Source organism: Juglans microcarpa x Juglans regia, chromosome 8D (genome assembly GCF_004785595.1).
Source record: "Juglans microcarpa x Juglans regia isolate MS1-56 chromosome 8D, Jm3101_v1.0, whole genome shotgun sequence".
Classification (NCBI taxonomy): Eukaryota; Viridiplantae; Streptophyta; class Magnoliopsida; order Fagales; family Juglandaceae; genus Juglans; species Juglans microcarpa x Juglans regia.
Genome location: NC_054608.1, coordinates 9,380,579 through 9,402,785, shown reverse-complemented (window position 1 = coordinate 9,402,785; position 22,207 = coordinate 9,380,579). Strand labels below are relative to the sequence as shown.

Sequence of the window (22,207 nt, the reverse complement as noted above, 5' to 3'; positions counted from 1 at the left end):
AGCGATCATGCGACACACAATTTAAGAAGTTCGACATCGGGCCTACATCCACAGAGCTGCAAAAAGTTTATTAATTTAGAGGAGATTACAATCACACTTTCTCAACTCACTCTCTCTAGAGCGTTTTCTCTCACAATATGCACTCACACTTTGTCTCTCTTTGCCAAATTAGGGTTTCCAGTATCGTCTCTACATCTTGTTATGCTTTGGTCCTCTTGTACACAAAATTCAGCAGGTTTGGCAAACATAACATATAGGTTCTTCGCTCGAGCAGCGTGCCGAGCGCGTATCATGCAAACAACCAATGAACATTGCCTTGAGCGGTGTGTCAAGCGCAGCTCGAGCGAATACTAGGATTTGTGTCTCGCTTGAGCCCACTATCGAGCGCACCTCAAGCAAACTCAAAGGTTGAGCTTCGCTCGAGCCTACTGTCGAGCACACCACGAATAAACTCATGGGTTGACCTCCGCTCGAAAAAACTCACGGGTTGAGCTTTGCTTGAGCCCATTGTCGAGCGCACCTCGATTGAACTTAAGGGTTGTGCTTTGCTTGAGTACCAGGTCGAACGATAGTCGAGCGAACTTACAGATTGCGCCTTTTCTGGTCACGAACCAGGTTCCATATGCAACCCAACAATCTCCTACTTGGAGACTGGTTCTCCACATGCCAGCTATTGTTTCTAGTCAAGTCTTACCACCTCTGCAGCTCATAGCTCATGTCTTCAAGCAAGAAAACATATTGAAGTTGAGTCCGACTTCAGTCTCTCACATGCATCGCCCTTAGTTAGCACATCTACCTTAGTTAGCACATCCACCTGTTGACTCACAATACCCACTACACTAGAAGTATCCGATCTCGAACCGATCATAGCAACCGTAGCCAACTTCTCCAAGCTTACACGAGGAAGAGCAAAACTGAATCCCTTTTGCTTTCCCATCTAATTCGCGTGACCAAGCCTGCCTTTTTGCACTCCTGTATTTTTTGCACATCATTGGACTCTAATGTTAAACACAAAGAGTTAGAGATCTCTTACCATGCGCTAAGACTAGTGCACCCTCAATGATCTTCCATGCTTCTCTAGAAAATGCTACTGCATGCCCACTGTCATCGAGCTATCCCACAAAGATCAGCGGTCACCCATTCCCACTGACTTGCTGTAAGTCCCACACACCCCTGTTCGCAAACAAATGAAGAGCAATGATCAAGCGATCACACGACACACAATTTATGTAGTTCGAAAATGTGTCTATGTCCACAAAGCTGCATAAATTTTATTAATTCAGAGAAGATTACAATCACACAATCTCAACTCACTCTTTCTGGGCTTTTTCTCTCACAATATACACTCACACTGTGCCTCTCTTTGTTCACTCTGAAACTACTAAATTTCGTGTACAAGAGGACCAAAACATGTGTAGAAACGACATTGGAAAAAATTGATTTTTTACTCGAGTGACGTGCTGAGTGCACCTTGAGCGAATAGCCAATGAACATTAGCTTGAGTGGTGTGTTGAGTGCAGCTCGAATGAGCACTAGGTTTTGTGTCTCGCTCGAGCACATTGTCGCGCGAGACTGGAGCAAACTCATGAGTTGAGCTTCGCTCGAGCCCATTGTCGAGAGCACCTCGAGTGAACTCACGGGTTGAGCTTCATTGTAGCACTAGGTTGAGTGACAATTGAGCGAACTCATGGGTTGTGCCTTTTCTGCTGACGAACCAAGCTCCACATGCAACTCAACAATCTCTCACTTGGAGACTGGTTCCTCACATGCTAGCCACTATTTCCATCTAAAATAGAAACTAATTAACAGAATTAGTTTTGGTGACTGGAGACTGGTCCTTTCAGTGAAAATAGCTCCCAAATTTTATTTTTCTCATGAAGATAAATGTAACAGAATTAAATATACTTGATCTGGGATGCAGAAGAATGTGGCCTAAGTGATTCGAGATTTCAAGTATTAAATATACTTGAAATCATAGTAGTGAAGGAAGATCATTTACTAAAGAAAAGAAAGGCTGGATAGGGCCTTTGAGAATTCAGCCTGGTATACTTTATTTGAAGCCACCTTAGTTCAAAGCCAAGCAGTCCAAAGCTCAAACCATTGCCCTCTTTTGATCTCAGTGAAACGTAAGCATGATGAAAGGAGTATAATTAATATGTTTAGATACGAAACAAGCTGGGTATGAAGGGAGGATTGTCACTCTTTAATTACTAAAGAATGGAAGAAATATGCTAATCATCCAATAAGCTTTTCTCTGCTTTCATTGGCCTACAAAGATGCAAAGAGAGTTGATCAAGTGGAGTAAAGAGGCTAATGGTAAACAAAAGGATCTTATAAATGAGAAGTATAACCAGTTGCAGAATATTTAGAATGCTAATAATGGGGATTTGAGCAAGGAAATCATAGTCTTGTAGTAGGAGATGGATAAGCACCTTGATGAAGAAAACCTCAAATGGAAGCGAAGAGCTAAGGCAGAGGTGGTTGAGGGAAGGAGATAGGAATACAAAGTTCTATTACATGTGTGCAAATTAGAGGAGAAATGCTAACACCATCAAAAGAATAGTTGATGAGGAGGGATTTGAAGTAACAACACAAGAGCAGATCAACTTTCAGTTTCAAAGATTTCATAAAGATCTCTTTACTACCTCTCAACCAGAAGGGATTGAAGAATGCCTCAGACATATGGATTCCAAGGTGACTGAAGATATGAACTTTACTTGTCGAGAAAGTTTACTGCTTAGGAAGTAAAGCAGACCATTTTTCAGATGAATCCTCTTAGTTCCCTAGGTCCAGATGGATTCCCAGCTGCTTTTTATTATAACCATTGAAGCATAGTTGGAAAAGAGGTATGTGTAGCAGCCTTACACTAATGGTTGGCTGGATAGCATCAATAAAACCTACATTGCCATGATTCCTAAGATAAAATCCCCTTCAAAGGTTTTTGAATTCAGACCAATTAGCCTTTGTAATGTCATGAATTCTGACTTCGACTTTGAACTCTGACTACTGGAGTAGGAGTAACTCCAACTTCGAATTCCGCTGACTCTGATGGAGTCAAAGTCAAAGCCTTGTCGAAACTCCAATGGAGTTCAGAGCTCACAAATTTTACCCACCCCTAGCGGTGGCAGTCGCAGGACATAGTGGACAGTGGAGGATCTGGGTTATGATAGTAGTATTATAGTGAGGAACAAGATGGAGACAATTTGGTGAGAGCAGAGGGTCTACTAAAGAGAAGCCAGCGGTGTTTGGTCACGACATCAATAAACCCTAAGAGAGAGAAAAGTGAAATCAAAATAGGGCTTTTTACAGGGGTGATGTCGAGAGGTAGGGCGGAGGTGGTGGGTGGTTGGACGACCTTTAGTGAGCACTTGAGGGCACCAAACCACGACAGCACATGGATAATTCTAGGAAAAAGAAATAGGGTGAGAAGAGGATAGAGGAAAAAAGGGTGGGATCTGATGGATGGAGGTTGAGATCAAAGAGCCCAACACGGCTAATATTGGACGACAAGGCAAGCGATGGCAGAGGAGCTACAAGAGAGACAAAGGGAGAGTCGCTACAGAGAAAGGAAATCAAAGGAGGGACTGAGGAACAGAGATATCCATGGACGACTTACCAGCAGTGAGAGGCTCACAAGGGAATGCTCACCGTGGCCAGCATTAAATGGGCATGACAGATGAGGTGTGGGGTCAAGGTGTGGTTGATGGCAACTGCGGCTTGCTAGATTGACGATAAAGTAAAGGGGAGAGAGAGAGAGAGAGAGAGAGAGAGAGAGAAATCGGAGGGGGTTTCTTAGACGAACGAAGTAGAAGAAGTGTAGTCGACGAGCTTATGACAGGCGTGGGTCGCAAAGCAGAGCTCACAGGTTGTAAGGATGATAGTACGACACGTAGGAGAAGGGAGAGAGAGAGAAGAAAAGAAGAAGAAAATATAGTTAGGGTTTTTAACACTTAGACATGAAATAGCACCATTTGGGAGTATGAGGGGAGATGGGCTTCAAGTCTTGGGTTTAGCTTCATATGGGCTGGGCTTCAAACAATGTCTTACTTTATTCTCATTAATTGTGTTCCACGAAATTCTTTTAAACCAACAAGAGGGATTAGACAGGGTGGCCCTCTCTCACCCTATCTTTTCATCTTGTGTTTTGAAGCTCTGAGTAATTTTCTTGTCAATGCAGAAATCTTAGGATCCATAACAGGCATCCCTTTAGCTCAAGGACAACTCCATATAAAACACATTTTCTTTGTAGATGATAGTATTCTTTTATGCAAGGTAAACTCTTTGGAGTGGAGTAGAATGGTAGACCTGTTAGACACTTATGTATGGGCATTTGGTTAGAAGCTCAATAAGGAAAAAACTTCCATTCATTCAAGTAGAAATACAAGCAAAAAAGTACAAGATATCGTCTTAATCATAGCTGGCATCTTATCTACAAATTCTTATGAGAAGTACCTTGGCCTTTCTGCCTTAATTGGAAAATCCAGGACCAAGTCTTACAAAAGCATTCTGGATAAAGTTAACCACTAGCTCGGTAACTAGAAAATGAAATTCATATCCCAAGCAGGGAAGAAAGTCCAACTTAAGTCAGTCTGAGTAGGTGGAACAAGATCTGTCCACATACAACATAGGAGTTTTCAGACTTCCAAGTTCCCTTCTTAGGTAGATCAACAGACTGATGCAAACCTTTTGGTGGGACTAGAAAGAAAATGAAAGGAAAATTTATTGGGTCAAATGGAATAAAATGGGGGAAGGTAAAGACAGCAGGAGGTCTGGGTTTTAGGGATTTGTAAAGTTTTAATCTTCCAATGTTAGCCAAGCAAGATTGGAGACTGATCCAAAACCCTAATTCCTTAGCTTCTCAAGTGGTAAGGTTGAAGTATTTTCCTCAAATCTCATTCTTCCAAGCACAATTAGGGAGCATACATTCCTTCATGTGGAGGAGTATTCTAGCAGCAAGAGCTTTAATAAAGGAGGGACCTTTGTGAAAGATACAATCAATGGAAAAGTTGCATATTGATGCAAATTAGTTAACTCGTCTCTAAAGTACTTGAGTTGAGCTATTAATCGTATGCATTTCTACATGATGTAGTAGTCAAAGATTTGTTCATTTTGCACTTCAAATTAATCTTTTCATCCTGCAAATAATTTAGTGTAATATGTTCCATGAAAGGAAAGGAATTCATTGTTCAATGATTGTTAATTTTGGAGTTACAATGAACAGAAGTTGTCATAATCAATTTGAAAGTTAATTTGATGTAAAAGTTACAATGATCGTTATATGTAATTGAAAATGAGGAATTCAAATGATGTTTTACAATCTAATTTGCTACATAATATTGAACAATTTGCAAGAATCGCTTGACAAATTTATATGCGTGATAGAATTCCAAGCATTAATTTAATGACAATATTTTGAAAAAGCCTTTGAACCTTTTGAAAAAGCCTTGATAATTTATTTTTTTGCCAAAAATCTAACAATCCGAAAAATGTGATCCAAAGTCACTAAATTAATAGTTATTCATTTGCCTTATGCGCTTAATTGGCCAAGGGTACAATGAGGTTATGTGAGTCAAACCTTGATTGTATGTGTTAATATGACCAAGTCTTGAACACTAATATAAAGAAGATATTAATAAGCATACCAAGCTTCAAATGGTGAAGTCCAATGATTCGCTTTTCTTATTTTGCTTTCACTTGCTACATTAAACTAATATGTGTGTGGTTATGTTAAGACTCATTATGATACTTCAAACATTTTTTCCTATGATAAATTTTTTGATATGAAGTATAACATTCTATATGAGATCTTTGCTGGTGGTTTGGTTAGTTATTTTTGCATGTTTAAATCACATTCATCTAATATATGTTTTTGTCATCAATCAGCCAAAGGGGGAGATTGTAAATGTAATTTATGTTTGGCTAGGATTAGGTGAGTGTATTTAAGTTCAAATTATGGATGAATTTAATTTTAAATAGGACTGTAGGATTGCATTCGATAATGATGAGTACTTGAATAGAAGTTATCCGATAAGGATAAGTGTTTGAATTGTAACTCTTATCAAATCTTGTTTACATTATAAGATAATAGTCTACAAGGGTCCTATGCATGTTTCTAGTCTAAAAATCAGATGAAGAGATAATGATACATGCTTTATTGAAGAAACTAAAGTTGATTTGAACTTGATGCAATCCAGAAGAAGTGATCAAGTCTAAGATGTTCGCAAATTGTTAGCAACGTATCTGATTGAGATTTTGGATAAACCTGTCAGCAGAGTTCTTCTCCAAATCAATCACAACATTGCCTATTTATAGAGGAGTCGGCTAAGGCTTTTAATTAACACTTGAACAACACATATTCACGAGCATTGAGAGCTTGAAGATCTGGGTAGAACTTCAAGAGGTCATATAAGAGAGAATTCTTGAGAGAAGAATTTTAAAAAAACTTAGTCTGTGGGATTGAGTGAGAGCATACTTTAAGGGGAAGTTGCCGTGTTCGAGTTAACCATTAGAGGTTCTAGTAGGAAAGACAAAGATTGCAGAGCATCAGAGGTTCTGGCTACCTACTACAGTAGAAGACAAGCGGGTCGCGTGTTTTCGGTAAACGTGTCTAGGTACAAAGGTTTTGTAAACATTTTACTTGTAATACTCTCAATCAATAAAATTGATTTTCTTGGGTTTGGTTGTCCCGTAGGGTTTTACATTTAATATGTTCGAAACCTCGTAACCAAATTATTGTGTTAATATTATTAATATTTTAGCTTTTGTTCAACATTAACGTGCATAATCAAGGGTACTTGGATAATTTCAATTAGCATTAGAGCATAATTCACTCAATCTGAGTGTGATCCGTTCCCCTGGAAGATCATGGCGACACTATCATCACCACCACATTTTGATGATGATAACTATGCCTACTAGAAGGTAAGGATGAGAGCGTTTCTAAAGTTGCTTGTTGAGAAAGTTTGGCTAACCGTGGAGTCAGGATGGACAAGGCCCACAACACCTACAGAAGAGTCGAGCAAAGAACAATTAAGTAGCTGTAATTGGAACAACAAATGTCTAAATGCCGTTTTCATGGCAGTTTCTCCTGATGAATTCAAGAGAATTTTCAAGTGTGAGAAATCCAAGGATGCTTGTGATATTTTGGAAACCACAGATGAAGGGACCAAAACGGTAAAAAATTTCAAATTACAAATGTTGACCTCAAAGTTTGAGGAGATAAAAATGCTGGCTAATGAGACTTTTAATGAGTTTTATGCTAAACTCAATGACAATGTTCATTCTAGGTACAATCTCGGTAAGAAGGTGGAGGAGGCACGAGTTGCGAGAAAAATCCTAACAACCCTGCCTGAAAGGTTTCGACCAAAGGTGACAGCCATAGAATAAAACAATGATTTAAACACAATTCGGGTAGAAGAATTGGTAGGTTCTTTTCAAACTTATGAATCTACTCTTCCACAGCGAAAGAAAGGTAAGTCTATCGCACTCAAAACTACTAATGAAGAAAATTAGTTTGATGATGAAGATTATGTAATGATGATTTAGCTCTTGTGTCCAGAAAATTAAAAGAAATTCATGTTTAATAAAAAGAATTCTGGTAAGATGAAAAAATCTACGAATTTCACTAAAAAGAATGAATCTGAAAAGTACAATAAAGACAAAACCGAGTCTAAAGATAATGTTCAATGTCATGAATGCTTTGATTTTGGTCACATAAGAATAGAATGCCCAAATTTTAAAAGAAAGGTAAAAGCTTTGAATACTACTCTGAGTGATGATTCTAACTTTGAAAGTTCAGATACATTCTTTGATAATGAAACTACCTTTATTGTTTTCTCTGTCTCTATTACTAATTGTGCTGATACAAGCAAACAATGTGTTAACGACAACATGGTTGTTTGTGAAATTGATTCTGATGTTGCCACAGAAGTTACTGATCATGATTTAAGTGTGTAGGAAGCATATGAGGACTTATGTGAAGAGTTTATGAAAATTCAAAAGATAAATAAAAAGCTTGACAAAAACCTAATCACCATAGAGAATGAGAAGAACAATTTGGTGGAGACACTAAAAGTGACGGAATTGGAAGTGACAAGGCTGCGCACATAGAAAGAGGTGTTGGAAAAGAAGTTGGTAGCTTGTCAGGAAGTAAAAAATAAAAAAAGACTCCTGCTCAAAAACTCAATGAACTACTGAAAGTTCAAAGAGATAGTTCCGATCGCACAGTGTTGGGATACAATACTTCCAAAGATCCACATTGTAAAGCATCTGTTGCCTATACAATTAAAGGTATCACCTTTGTAAAAGGAAGTAATGTAGAAAATGTCTCAAAGAAACCTGTGAACCAAGGCAAGTCAACAATGACTTCTCCAGGTAAGTCCAAATGTATGTTTGTCCCTACTTATCATTTTTTGGAATAATTGGACATACTAGGACAAATTGCTTTAGATTTAGAAAAGAGAAAGAAAAAAGAAATAAAAATAAGTTTTCAAGCACGGATACGAACCTAGAAATTAAGGTGGACAAATTGAGCAATCAAATAAACACCATAGGTAAGAAACCTGGTGAACTATTCGAACTGTGTTTTCCTAAAAATATGAATAATATGAATATCAAGACCAAGTGGGTGGTGAAAGAAAATGCCATATGTCTAGTAGCACACCCAATACTCAAAACTATGGACATTAGCATGTGGTATCTGGACAATGCTTGTTCTAGACATATGTCAGAAAACAAAGGTTGTTTAAAAAGATTGAGTCCACTAGTGGAGGATCCGTAACTTTCGGTGATGGGAGTACAACAACAGTGGAAGGAAAGGGAAGTGTAGATGTTCCTGGTTTACCTACTCTTTATAATGTCATTTTTGTTAATGGCCTCAAGGCCAATCTATTAAGTATTAGTCAGTTTTATGATGATCATCTTTCTGTGCAGTTCTCAAAGGATGAATGCAAAATCTACAATAGTGCTGGAAAATGGATCTTGAAGGGCACCAGAACTGCTGACAACTGCTATGGAGTCTCTCCTGTAAACACGATGCATTGTCACAAAGTAGAGTTGGATGAAACTAAGTTGTGGCACTATCGTCTAGGCCATATCAACTATAGAGACATGCAAAAGATCTCTAAGTAGGAAGTTGTACGTGGACTGTCCAAAATTTTGAAAAACAAGAAGATGGCGTGCGGAGCTTGTCAGGAAGGAAAGCAGACCAAGGCATAGTACAAGAAGATAGTTGATATTCTGACCTCTAGACCACATGAGCTGTTACATATGGATTTGATGGGTCATACTCAGACTGAGAGTCTCGGTGGAAATAAGTATATAATGGTCATCGTGGATTACTATTCAAGATACATATGGATCATTCTGTTGAGAGATAAAACGAAAACCCTAGAACTTGCGAAGAAACTGGTTAGACGACTACAAACAGAGAAGAATTTACTTATCTCTCGTATTCGTAGTGATCATGGTAGAGTATTTGAAAATATCAAGTTCTCTTCTTTTTGTGATGAATAGGGGATATATGAAGAGTTCTCAGCCCCAATTACTCCACAACAAAATGGAATTGTGGAGAGGAAAAATAAAACAATACAAGAGATGGTTCGCACCATGCTGAGTAGTAAAAAGTTGGCGTTATACTTCTGGGGAGAAGCTGTCAACATTGCTGGACACATCTTGAACCGTGAAGTCTTTCGTCTAGGCACCAAACTCACTCTCTATGAGTTATGGAACGGAAAAAACCCACGGTAAAGTACTTTAAGGTTTTAAGGTGTTCAAGAGTACTTGTTACATTCTGAGAGACAGAGAGAATGCCCACAAATTCTATAGCAAGAGTGATAAAGGAATATTTCTTGAATATTTATCAAATAACAAAGCTTACAGAGTTTACAATTTATACGGACTAAGACAATGATGGAGTCAGTCAACGTAGTTGTAGATGACAACTCAAAGGAAATGACCAAGAAGGAACTTGACAACCTTATCGGGAAGGCTGAAGAAAACTCAATCGATCAATAGGAGATAGATCCAGTGGAACCTGCTACACCAAGTTCAGGTTGAACCTAAAAGGGTGGAAGATGCCTTACAAGATGAAAGCTGGGTAAATGCCATGCATGAGGAATTGCACTAGTTCAATTGAAATCAAGTATGAGAGCTAGTTCCAAGACTTGAGGATCACAACTTCATTGGAACAAAGTGGATCTTCAAAAACAAGTCAGACGAACATGAAACCATTGTTCGAAACAAGGCCAGACTGGTAGCATAAGGATACACCCAAGTTGAAGGAATTGACTTTGACGAGATCTTTGCACCAATAGCTCATTTGGAATTTGTTCGCATATTGCTAACAATTGCAAGCCATTTAAATTTTAAACTTTATCAAATGGATGTTAAAAGTGCTTTTTTAAATGGCATACTCAATGAAGAAGTATATGTAGAAGAATCAAATGGATTTTCTAATCACTTGTTTCCTGACCATGCTTTCAGGTTGAAGAAAGCTCTTTATGGATTGAAGCAAGCACCTCCAGCATAGTATCAGAGACTAACGAAATACTTGCTATGGAACTATGGCAAATTAGCCTCTATTTGAGATATGTAGCTAATCAGTTAGTGTAACACATCATTTCAATACAAATTTTTTTATCACATTATATAACATTAGTCATAATTTTTACATCAAACATGCATTGATACAAATTATTTATGATGATCATCAACAAACACGCATTGATTGTTTGCTCTAGCTTCAAACAATCAACGAACAGTGGATCAATTCCTTTCATGGGTCGATCCACACATTACAGGAAAATTAAAGAATGAAAAGAATAAGCTGAATTACAAATAAAAGAACTTAGACTAACACACATTACAAGAAATTTGAAGAATGAAAAGAATAAGCTGAATTACAGATAAAAAAAACCTTTGACTACCCATGCAGATTGGAAGCAATCAAGCACGTACGTGCTTAATAGCCCGACTTAAAGACGAGTGTTGACTTCAAATTTCAGGTTCTCCTTGTATGCAAGTTTTCCCTTTTCGACACTTTCTTTCTTGTGAAAGTTTTTTTGCTAACCTGTAAGAAGAGTTTTATGTACAATTAGTTTCAAAATATTATGATCACAAACGCGATATTTTAACTAATTAATGACAAGTGCATTCATGAGTGCACATTCAAAGCATGTTTCACCATACATTCTCAAAGCCTCCTCATTTGTGCCACAGTTTTTGGCTGGTTCTGACAAACCTGTCTGCAAATTCACCCTTGATACTGGTTTTTTCAACAGTTTCTCCCCTATCTCTACAAGTTTGTTCAAGTTCTGTTTCGTAGAGTTATCAACTGAGGCAGCTGTCCCAGTCAAGGTGTCATCCTAAACAAGTATTTCATAAAAATAGTAATTAATAACTTGGAAGCTTAATCCCCGTGTAAGAATTCAAATTCAAACCCTGAATCAGAAGAAATTTCTTACTTGAATTCTAAGGTAATTCTCTTCTGAATGAAGGGCTTGGAAAACCACAGCTAGATTTAAATCAACCATATCTGCACTTGCTTGAGTAAACACATCCACTAATGGAACTGAACCTCCATGAATTAACCAATTCAGAAGGCCCCATTTGGCCGCCATTTTAGCATTGTATCTTTTCTCTATCTTCCCTGAGCCTGTTCCTATTGAGATCACCAGAAAACGACCGTAGTCTGTGGACTTTATTGGAAAGAAATCAGGATTTGCATTGAAGATCTGTTTGATCACTTGGTTTATGGCAACAAGAGCCTGGTCGACCATGGTTCCCAGAAGACACATAAAGATCATCAACTTAAATTTTGGAGCTTTTAAGGTAAATAAAAAAGCTGATGAAAGATCATTATATATTATACCGGATTGTTTGCAACAACACCACCATCTATAAGATTGAAGTTACTCAAATTCCCAGCACTGGTTTGGTGGTTGAAGTGGTGAGCAGGAAGATAAGTTGGAGCGGCCGACGTGCCAATGCATATGTCGGACAGTTGAGCATTCAAACAAGAGTCACTTTTTGCCTGCGTGCATGAACTCAGATTATGATCAATATTTTAATAAAATAATTCTTTTCAATTTGTTGAGATCCTAAGAATTTAATGTTTAACGTAAATAACTTATATCATTCGGTCTAATTCTACATGAAAGGAAACTGACATCTGGATCTAGAGAGAGAGAGAGAGAGAGAGAGAGAGATCATACCTCATAGGACGAGAAAATGGTTGGCTGTAGGTGCTTGATATCAAACGTTGGTATAACAACATTGGTCAATGTGTTGTCTAGCCGAGTTTCCCCTAATTTCTCCCTTAGAATCCCATGAAGATATTTCCCATCATACTTTGGTCCTAGAAGAGATCTGAACATTTTTCTGATTGCTCCAAACAAGCCACTGTAATCAAAACCAGCACATGCATGCATGCTCATTTGTTAATATTTAAATATCGAGAGTTTTTAGAAACACTACCATATATGCACAAAATATATATAGCGATGCTTATGTGTATGTAAAGGAGGGAGGGAGTTGGCAAAATAGGAGGAATATTAGAACATACTATTAAGAATATGATATAAATAATAAAATTCTATCTCTTCCAATTAGTTTAAGTTTTTGGAATTAGTAATTTTGAATAATATCAGAGTAGATGTCCTGAGTTCGAACTCTGACTTTACACTCTACTCTATTTAATTAAATATTTTATGTGTTGGATCGCTCATTGAGAGAGAGCCTAACTCACATGTAAGGAAGAGTGTTAAGAAAATGATATAAATAATAAAAAACTAATTCTTCTTACCACTTGCTTAAACTTTTGAAATAAATGATAATTTAACACGTACATACTTGTGCAGTTGAGCAGTACAATACTTCTTATGTTTATCTCAACTTTGAAACTAGCTAATTGGAAGCGGGCTTTGTTTGGATCTTCAACTCATCTCAACTCATCATTACAATTTTTTCAAATTTCAACACAAAATATAATAAATAATTCAACTTTTTTAAATCTCAAAATAATAATAATATTAAAAAATAATATTCTAATAATATTTTATCATCTCAACTCAACTCAATTCAATTCACTTCAACATCCAAACACACTCTTAATCTGGATAAGGTGGGATTTCCTAGCTTTAAGACAATGATCTTCTTATGTCTCATTTTTAAGTTGTTAATAGTTCATACTTAGTTCTAGCTTTTATACAAGCTTGGTTTTGGGATTTCTTCACGTAATCCTTATCAACATTTTACTTGTAAGAAGGTATTCTCCTCTGTTAAAACAGAGGGTAATTATATGAAATCGCTTACATGTTCTTAAAAAAAGAAAATATGAGTAGCACTACCTGTTCTGTGGGAAAATTCGAGGACCATGCTCGAGATAGAAGGGCTTGATATCCTTAGCATCAAAGAGTGGTCGATTATTTTCATTTGGAGTAGCTAACATGGCAGTAACAAGACCCCCTGTGCTTGTTCCTGCAATCACGTCAAAGTAGTCTGCAAGTCTAGCTTCTTCTCCATCCAACTCCTATGCCATGTTTATATGAAATACTTGTTAGTACGTACATGGTAACATTAATATAACATTAAGAACTGAAACTTTCCTGCAAACCAAAGTATTGCACGTATACCTGAAGTTGTGATTCAAGGAAAGCAAGTATAGCAGCAGGGATGATCCCCCTGATACCACCCCCATCGATGCTTAGAATTGTGATCAAGTTCCTGTTTGTTGGGTGTTGAGCCTCATGAATCGGCATTGTTTTTTCCATGGAAAATCTGGGAAAGGGTATGCAAGTGGTGGTCGTAAGATGAGAAGAAAAGATTGCCTTGGTTGTTATGTGGAAGATCGAACGAAGCTTACGTTTCTGTTCTGGCAATTGATCCATCGACGAACCCCTATTTATAGAGAATAAATTATAGCCTTATTAGGTCTGGACTTGGCCATGCATGGCCATCCTCAAAATTTCAAATGTCCTTATCTTTTCCCAGTTGCATATGTTTATAAGTTACATAGCCGAACAAGAAATTGTACTAGTCTTGCGTTGAAACTTTCCATAGTTCAAACATTCTCTTAGAATATATATATATATATATATATATATATATATAATATTCTGTGATGATTTAATAACAGCTAGAATATAAGAATTTTCTCCCGGATGTATATTATATATAATATGATGACCCAAAAAAAAAAAAAGGTAGAAAAAGATCAATTAAGACAATTTTCTCATGCACCTTCTGTTTAATTGATGAAAAACATCTATTCATTATATATCCATTTTCTCATTATCTCATCGTCCCGTGATATGGTATTAGATGACAGATTTATAAGTGAAATATAATAAATAATATTCAATCATCTAACGTCACATCATGGTATGATGAAAATTAGAATGATAAGTAGCTTTACTCAAAAATGAAATCCTAATCTGGCCACAATTAAGCTTTGTGGTGCGTGGAGTTGCCAACTACGTACGAAGAAACATACGTTATGTAATACTTAGTCCAACTTGCTTCTATTTACGGACAGTGAATATATAATTAATTAATTCAACATGTCTAGATCAGATTATGATCTGTAGCAAACTGCGCGCATGCATGTATGGTTAAATTAATTTAATTTGGGATTGCTGACCTGTTCCGAAAATCTGTATTTTTATCGATCCTAAATATAGTACGTAGTAGATTTCGATCTTGGACACGCAACCTGATCAGGCTAGACATGACCAATAGTTTCCCGGAAAGTCTGTCATATATATACTGATCATTCACCCAGATTATCTTTGGCAGCCATGGGTGACCGACCTTCATTACAGGATTTTATCAACCCCAATATCTGCAGTAGATTGTTTGTAATGTCTTAATGGAAGATCTAAACTATATGACTTATATTTTAAAATGACTAGTTAATAATACAATTAGAGTCTCATTGGAACCTAATAAAAAGCAAGAATTTCTCATTCTCAAATAATATGGGATCTCATACACCACCTACATTTATTCATATCATATGGGGTATCACAATCTACCCTCCTTAAATTCTCGACATTCTCGTCGAGCCGGTCCATTATAGGTGGCATGGTTCAAGTCCCACATTTCTGATTAGAATAGTCTAATACCATTTATAATGCCCCAATAGAAGGTCCAAATCACATGACCTATACTACAAAATGACTAGTCAATGATACAATTGGAACTCCATTAAAACTTTATAAAGAGCAAGAACTTATCATTCTCAAACAATGTAGAATCTCATATGCCATCTATCTTTATTCATATCATATGGGGTATTATATTTTTTTTGGTCATCGATCAGTCTTGCTATATACAAAAATTCCGTGATTTGCCCGCGTTCTAAAAATGCCGACAACATTTATAATAAACACCGGCAAATAATTCAGGGCAATATTTATTTATCGGTATAAAACAACGGCGGAATTGGTAGAACTAGTTACGGCTTTTAATTATCTAATTGCCACCACTAATACGTTGCCTACTTTTCGTATAAACACTGCTAGTTATATTATTTCTTTTCGGTGTTTTGGAAGCGCGCCAACTTACTAGAACTACAACTGAATCTAGTAGTTTCCGGCATTTTTAAGACGCCAATAATAAAGTCACGTATACTAGTTGTGAGTTGGCGCGCTTCTAAGCATAGGATATATATGAATAAAATTATTTTTTTAATAGTAGGCCTTATTCTTTTTCAAAGCGATTATGCAGTATTTACGCACTTCACGGTTATATGTAGAATTACTATTAAATAAATGTTAACGTTACCAATGTTTTAGAAACTCCATCAAATTGAGATGGGACTCATATATAGCGGTTAAGTAGTGCTTAAAAAAATGGATAATAGAAAATTCCATGACAAAAACTAATAAAAAAATTAAAAAAAATATATAATATAATGAATCATTTTGATACAATAGAGAAAAAGAATTACAGATCAAATCACATGAAAATGATCATGTTTGAACAATTCTATTGATTTCTAGAGTCTCTTGATTTTTGGTTGGCAATTACTTCTATCCGATACATTCCAATATCTCCAAAATTTCAATTTCATGCATGCTATATATTCCATAAAAGTGGCTGAACATTAGCATTCCCTGAAAGGTACCTCATTAAATACTTATGTACATTAATTGGTGCTTGAGATATCTTAAGAATCAATCAAATGGTACACTTAACCTTTTTTGTTTTTTTTGAATAAAACCATGACTTTTATATTCCATTAAAAATTAATCAATACATGTATTGTCTTGTAAAACATAGTTGTGATAACCCTCCGGGCTATCTTCTATCCAAATTTGTTCTTCATTTGCAGTATAAGCAAAACTTGCTAAATAATGAGCTACTTTATTCCATTCCCTATAAGTATGTTGGACCTTCCAAAAGGGTCTGTTGGCAAGAAATCCTTTGATGTCTTCCACAATCTGACCATTCCATTCCTAGTTATCTTCAGTGTTGTTCACTACCTTGATGGTTCCCAATGCATTCCCTTCAAATATAACAGTTCCAATTCCTAACTCAACACCCAAATTTAGAACTCTCCACAAAGTAGTGGATTCAGCAAGGGTTGGAGAGGTGATTTGTGACTTTGGCATACTTAGAGAGACTAGGACTTCCCCTTCTTCATATCTAATAATCACACATGCCCCCATCTTCTTATTTTTTCGATCAAAAGTTGATTCCCAATTAATCTTCACAACACCACCCATAGGCGCTTTACATATGACCAAAACAACACTGATGTTTTTTTCTTATTTAGGAACTGTCCAGATGCCTTTTCATATATAAACAAAAGTTATTGTAACCTCAACCATTCTTCTATTTTTGCTCTCCCAAAAAGTATGCAGTCATCTGCAAAAAGCAGATGATTTACACGTATTCCACCCCTTAACACAGTTACCCCTCTAGTATTTCCTTTCATATCAAACTGGTTTAATATGGAACTGAGGCCCTCAGCACATAAAATAAAGAGGTAGGGTGACAAAGGGTCACCCTGCCTTTGTCCTCTTGATGGATGGATCTTAGAATCTGGTTTACCATTGATAAGAGCAGCATAGCTAATAGTGGAGACACACTTCATAACAAGATTAATCCATTTCCTGCAGAAACCCATTATTTCCATCATTCCTTCCAAAAAAACTCCATTTAGTTCTGTCGTATGCTTTAGACATATCAAACTTGATGGACATATTACCCAATCTGCCTCTTTTCATTGCTTTTATGGTATGCAATACCTCATATGCCACCATTATGTTGTCAGTTATTTGTAACGCCCCGTTCCCGAGGGTCCGGAGAGTTAACTAATGTCACCTAAAAACCATTTTCCATCCACATAGTACATACTCTAATTTTTCTCTATCATATGTAATACTCATTAATTCACATCAAATACTCCAGTATAATTATTCAAAGACAATACAAAGTCTCAATATAAACATCAACCTCCCAACAAATCATATCATCAGAGCACAACTAGCTTACTGAATAAAAATCCTCAATACTCATACAAATCTTTTATACTTAAACCATCATTCTTAACTCCTCTCACCCATGCTCCATATTCTTGATACTCAACTGGAACATTCAAATCATCTGAAAAATATTGTAGAGATAAGGGGTGAGTTATTAACAACTCAGTAAGCAGAGAACATATATTATTATGTAAACATGAGCCTTTTTAGAAAGTTCAGTATGCAGAAACAAAACATTTCATTTTTATAAGCAGATCTCATAAGCGTGTTATCAAAAAATCAGAGCGACTCTTCAGACTTTTCATACTCAAAAATTAACTATTCATATTTAAAGACACTGTCCATATTCAAAGACCATTTTCATATTCAAAAACCAACTGTTCATATTCAAAGATCTGTTTCATAATCAAAGACCTTTTTGGTATTCAAAAACCATTTTCATATTCAAAAACTAACTGTTCATATTTAAATATCCGTTTCATATTAAAAAAAATAACGCTTTGGCATAACATAACTGAACATCTTCATCTTATCATATCATGTCATATCGTATCAGATCATATACCATGTTTAACCCCCGTGGTAGGGTTGTGCTATCCCTGGTGGCCAAACCAGGCAGTATCATATGGTGAAACTTACCATTTTTCAATCTCGGAGCCCCGAGTGTACACACAGGAAAGAAAATATAAAAGACCACTTTGTTTCCAAAGTAGGTGCACTCATATCATATCATATCATGTTAGTATCAACCATATCACGTGAGCTAGTATCATCGTATCAGAACCATATTCAGAATCAGATTTAGAACAGATAAGTATGCCAAAGTTTTTTCACATCCATATCATATCAAAACACGTGCGAAACATATTCATATCATTTCCATTTGATTAAAAACAGATCCAAATCATTTCATACCACATGCATAAAAATCTCAATGAAATCAGATTTGCTCTTTTGCATATTTTAGAAACTTGTCAAATATTTCTTCTGTCTACACATTTCAGGTCAAAAACATTTCTTTTCTCTTTCATACGTATCTCATGAGTGAATGCAAAATATATACTAAGATTGTTTTTCACTTTTTCTTTTTTAAAACAACATGCACATTTTTACAAACCAACCTTAGTTCATTTCTTTTTATGCAAATCTAGCATAAGAATCTCGCTTACCTGGACGACTTAGCTTTTCCAGAATTTTCTTCAAAATGTCGAGTCGACCATAAATCGTCACCTATAAAATAATAATCACGTAATTTTTGTAAGTTTCCAATCAATCACATATTTCGATATTTAAGCTCAAACTTCTAAAATAACCTATTTTAATTCCTCAAAACTTAAAACCCTCAAAATCCCAAAATATATCACCACTTTCTAAAATCATCAATATCCACTGTAACCAACGTCAAACTCAAAACACCAATATTTAAACCCGAAACCGCCAATAAATCTCACATCATAAACCAATCACCAAAACAACTCCATAATCCAATCCATCCGACCCCCTACTCCTCGGACTCAATCCGGTATAACCAACCAGTTCACAGTAAAATGAGTTAGTGCAAAAATACATTTAAATCACGAAAGTTCTTTGAAAAAATACTTACAATGCTATAATATAATTTTTGAAAGATCACGGAGGTGCAAGAGGTGGCGATACAGCAATAGAACAGTGCAAAATGCACTGTGGCTGTGGGTCTTAGAAATCCACTTTTGAACGGGGGCAAACCAAGACTCGAGATTGATTGAGAATGGCTTAGGGATGTCGGTGAAGTCAATGGTGGTGGTGGTTGGCCGTGGGTGGCGGCGTGGGAGGTGTTTGGAGGTCAAAAAGCGCAAAATGAAAATGTGGATGGTGGAGCTTCACCGGTGGCGAATCGGAGCTAGGGATGGGTGGGTTAGGTTGCTAGGAGGTCAAGGAAGATGTGGTGAAAAAATGGTGGCTGGAGGTGGCACGACGGCGGCGCGCCAGCTCAAAGAGCGCCGCGGCTTGACGCTGTGCGTGGGGGCTCACGGCGGCGAGGGAGGAGCTAAAAACCCGAGGGGGAGGTCACCGGCCAGAGAGGAAGAGAAAGGGAGGGGTGGTTCTGACCACGGCGGAGCGCAGCAGTGGAGGCTGGAGGACGACGCACGGACGGGGAGGAAGGGCTGTGCGCGTGGGGGAGAGAGGAGAAAAGAAATGGGGGGAAAAGAAAAGAGGAAGAAAGAAAAAGAGGAAAAGAAAAAAAATGTGATGGAAAGAAATGAGGTTCAATCCTCACGTCTTGGGTCACAAAATCATCCAACAAAAGTTATTTCAAAACAATAAATTTAAATAAAATAATTTAAACACAAAGACTACGGAAAAAAAAAATTAAATCCAACAACACAATAATTTTAAAACCCACAAACAAATAATTTAAATTAAAGAACAATTTAAATGCAAAACAATATTTAATATTAAGAAAGCACACCAAAATAGATTTCACAACTTAAAAATCATGAAATAAACCAACGAGAAACCCAATAAATTTTAAAACAAGAGAATTAATATTTAAATTAATTAAAATAATCATTTAGTTAAAATACACTAAAATACGGTGTATCACATCATTAGCATTCCAAGAATGAAGGCACTTTGATTGGGTGAAACTACTTCATTCAGAAATTTTTTTAGCCTATTTGCCATCACTTTTGACATCAACTTATAACCAACATTACAAAGGTTAATTGGCCTAAAATCACTGGCATTCTTGGGTTCCTTAACTCTAGGAATTAGAGCTAAGTAAGTATGATTCATAGAAGGTGTTAGAGAGTTACCATTAAGCCATGCCAGTACTGTTTTGCTCACCTCATCACCAACAATCTGCCAATACTTTTGAAAAAAGCAAGCCCCAAAGCCATCTAGTTCAGCTGACTTCAAAGGAGCCATGTGTTTGAGAGCTTCCTTAAATTCATCTCTAGAGAAAGACTTGGACAAATTGTCATTCATTTCTTCTGTTACACATGGAGCCACTGCCTGCAAACAAGCTTCAATATCCCCATCACACTGGGTTGTGGATTTGAACAACTTCTAGAAATAATCATTAAATACCTTGTCTATCATTTCAGGCACTATTAACAACTTCTTGCTCACCTCATCATTCGCTATTCTTCTTTGTACCACATGTATTTTATTTTCCTATGTACTGATATAAATATTACCCATTGTCACTGTACACGTCAATTTTAATACAATTGAGATATTTTCTCCAAAACCTTCTCTTGACTTTTGCTCTGCTAGGGTTTCATCCTTTTGATGTGCTAGGGTTTCGCCCCTTTGTATTCTTGCACTTTACATGGTATCAGACGTTCTTTTTTCATTACTTCCATGGCGCCGTCTCTCAAATTCGTCTCTGAGGATGCTACTTCTCCTTACTTTCTTCATCCTAGTGATAATCTTGGTGTCCTTTTGGTCACTCAATCTCTTCTTGGTGAGAACTATCATGCTTGGTCTCGTTCAATATCCATGGCTCTCTCAGCGAAGAACAAGCTTGGATTCATTGTTGGATCTATTCCTAAACCTTCAGATCCGACAGATTCTCTCCTTTCTCCATGGCTCCAATGTAACAATATGGTGATATCTTGGATCTTAAACTCTATTTCTCCTGAAATTTCATCTAGTATCTTGTATTTTACAACTGTTTGTGAGATCTAGTCAAATCTTAAGGAACGATTTTTTCATAAAAATAGACCTCGCATTTTTTAGTTATAGAAATCGATTTCTCCTTCTTTCTCAAGGTTCACTTTCGATGAGTAATTATTTTACTCGTCGTAAGGACCTCTGGGATGAACTTACTAATTACAAGCCTGTTCCTGCTTGTTCTTGTGGAGCTGTATGAACGTTGAACTCCTATGTTTAATAGGAATGTGTTTTAGAATTTTTGATGGGATTGAATGAACCCTTTGCACCTGCTCGTGCATAGATTCTGCTTATTGAGCCTGTGCCTCCTCTTATAAAATGTTATGGTTTATCATGAATTAAATTTATTCTTTTAATTCTTTATTCTTCTTTGTATCACATGTTAGTCACATGTATTTTATTTCCCTATGTACTGATATAAATACTACCCTTTGTCATTGTACATGGCAATTTTAATACAATTGAGGTATTTTCTCCAGAACCTTCTCTCGACTTTTGCTCTACTAGGGTTTCATCCCTTTGCTACTAGGATTTCGCCCCTTTGTATTCTTGCACTTTGCATGGTTACTTCCTTTTAAGGTTTTTCATTAATATTCTTGAATAATAATATCATAAGCATTTAAAAAGATAAGAAAAAGTTATGGATTGAATGCAATGCATGCCGTTTGAATCATTATGAAAATATCTTGATTGATGTAAACTACATTACAAGGAGCGGCTTGAAGTTGGTAAGGGGATTAATTTATAAGATCCTTTCAAATTCTTGGATGGATTTGAGAGTTTGGGAGAGATAGACATATATATTAAATGAATTTTACATAATTTATTGTCATCCGTGCGTCTATTTCTCTCACATTCGAGGCCCTTAAGTTTTTGCCCAAACTTAAAAGATATATTTTTCCATAAGGAGATCTAGTTTGATAGGGAAGAAAGTTGCAAAAGATTATTTGCATTTTTTAATAATTTTATTTTTCTTAATTTCTATTTTAAAAAAGTGGCACAACATTAGAACAGGATGATTATCCACACCAGTTCAGTGGCTAACGTGGTGTGACATTTGT

General features: G+C 36.5%; 1 protein-coding gene across 2 annotated transcripts; it reads right to left on the bottom strand.

The window, feature by feature from the left end:
- Positions 1-10,766: 10,766 nt before the first annotated feature.
- Positions 10,767-13,829, bottom strand: LOC121243013 (patatin-like protein 2). Of its 2 annotated transcripts, XR_005936041.1 has the most exons (8): positions 13,632-13,829; positions 13,347-13,528; positions 12,213-12,399; positions 11,870-12,031; positions 11,463-11,765; positions 11,188-11,363; positions 10,916-11,068; positions 10,767-10,845 (listed from the first exon to the last, which is right to left on the bottom strand). XR_005936041.1 is itself a non-coding variant. In XM_041141060.1 (7 exons), exons 1-7 carry the CDS (start codon positions 13,767-13,769, stop codon positions 10,993-10,995), a joined length of 1,224 nt encoding a protein of 407 aa, XP_040996994.1. In that variant the 5' UTR covers positions 13,770-13,829; the 3' UTR covers positions 10,867-10,992. The 2 variants fall into 2 exon arrangements, 1 of the variants encoding a protein (XP_040996994.1); XM_041141060.1 differs by lacking the exon at positions 10,767-10,845 and having other exon boundaries at positions 10,867-11,068.
- Positions 13,830-22,207: the final 8,378 nt, after the last annotated feature.